Source organism: Chaetura pelagica, unplaced genomic scaffold (assembly GCF_000747805.2).
Source record: "Chaetura pelagica isolate M959 unplaced genomic scaffold, ChaPel_1.0 scaffold212, whole genome shotgun sequence".
NCBI lineage: Eukaryota > Metazoa > Chordata > Aves > Apodiformes > Apodidae > Chaetura > Chaetura pelagica.
The window spans coordinates 1,829,028-1,830,284 of record NW_009952365.1 but is presented as its reverse complement, the minus strand read 5'-3'; the positions used below and the strand labels follow the sequence as shown (position 1 = coordinate 1,830,284).

The 1,257-nt window shown below is 61.9% G+C and overlaps 1 protein-coding gene across 1 annotated transcript in view; it reads right to left on the bottom strand.

Annotated features, from left to right (window-relative positions):
- SGIP1 (SH3-domain GRB2-like (endophilin) interacting protein 1) overlaps positions 1 to 1,257 on the bottom strand; it is a 37,717-nt gene that overhangs the window by 2,363 nt on the left and 34,097 nt on the right. Inside the window, exon 24 of the mRNA XM_010007981.1 lies at positions 641 to 805. Coding sequence (XP_010006283.1) covers positions 641 to 805 — 165 coding nt within the window. The remainder of the gene's footprint in view (positions 1 to 640; positions 806 to 1,257) is intronic.

Here is a 1,257-nt window from a genome sequence, read left to right as displayed (position 1 = left end):
GATTCCCAGGGGATGGAGCAGCCCCGATTCCCAAGGAATGGCACAGCTCTGATTCCCAGGGGATGGAGCAGCCCTGATTCCCAGGGGATGGAGCAGCCCTGATTCCCAGGGAATGGAGCAGCCCCGATTCCCAGGGGATGGAGCAGCCCTGATTCCCAGGGGATGGAGCAGCCCCAGTTCCCAGGGGATGGTGCAGCCTTGATTCCCAGGGAATGGTGCAGCCCTGATTCCCAGGGAATGGAGCAGCCCCGATTCCCAGGGAATGGTGCAGCCCTGATTCCCAGGGGATGGAGCAGCCCCAGTTCCCAGGGGCTGGCTCCCCACCTCCCCAGACCTCACACCCACGAGGGGCACAGGGGCAAATCCTGGTATTTCTCTGCAGCAAGGGAGCTGAAGCTCTTCCTGGAGACCTCCAGCCCTTGCCTTTTGTGCAGGAGCCACGAGCAGGAAAGCGCCCATGAAACTCCAGGCTCTGACGAGCTGTGCCAGGATTTCTTTCACGCAAGGAGCTTTTGCCCCTCAGCCACCACTCTGTGGTGGGACCTCTGGGCTTGACCACTCAACAAAGAGTGCCAGGCATGCCAGCATGGCTGGAGGGGACCACCAGGGACACTGCCACCCCTACCAGTGAGGAACCTACCTGCTGCAAACCTCTTCTTGATGAGGGAGAAGCGGTAGCCGGCACCCACGAGCTCGATGTCGCAGCTGGACAGGGTGCTCCCCTCGCTGGTGAACTGCACGGCCAGGGGGGCCGGGGTGCTGGGCCCCTCTGAGAGCTGGAATCGGGCCAGCAGGGACCCCACACCTGCAATGGGAAAGTCCTGCACCAGCCCCTGCAGAGCCTGGAGAGGCCGAGCCACGTGTCCCGGGGCTAGCACGGCCAGGCACTGAGATGCCCAAAGCCTTGCGTGGTCCCCAGGCCAGCAGCATCCCCTGGGATGGGGGGGACCCCCTCCTCTTCCCAGCAGGTTTGTGCTCTTCAGAGGTAAGAAGCAGCTGAGCTGGGGGAGGTGACACAGTCAGAGAAATGACCCGAGGGAGGCCGTGGTCCCCACAACGGGGATGTGACATGCAGATCCAGAGAGGACCAGCAGAGCAAAGGACTTGGCAAACAACCAGATCCAGACCCGGTGCATTCATGCCCTGTATGATGCCAAAGCACTTGGCAAAACGGTGCCAGGGGCACACGTCCCTGCTTTTCAAAGCTCTCTGCTCCTGGCTGTACAGAGCATCATTCCCCAGCAAGTGCCAGCAGGA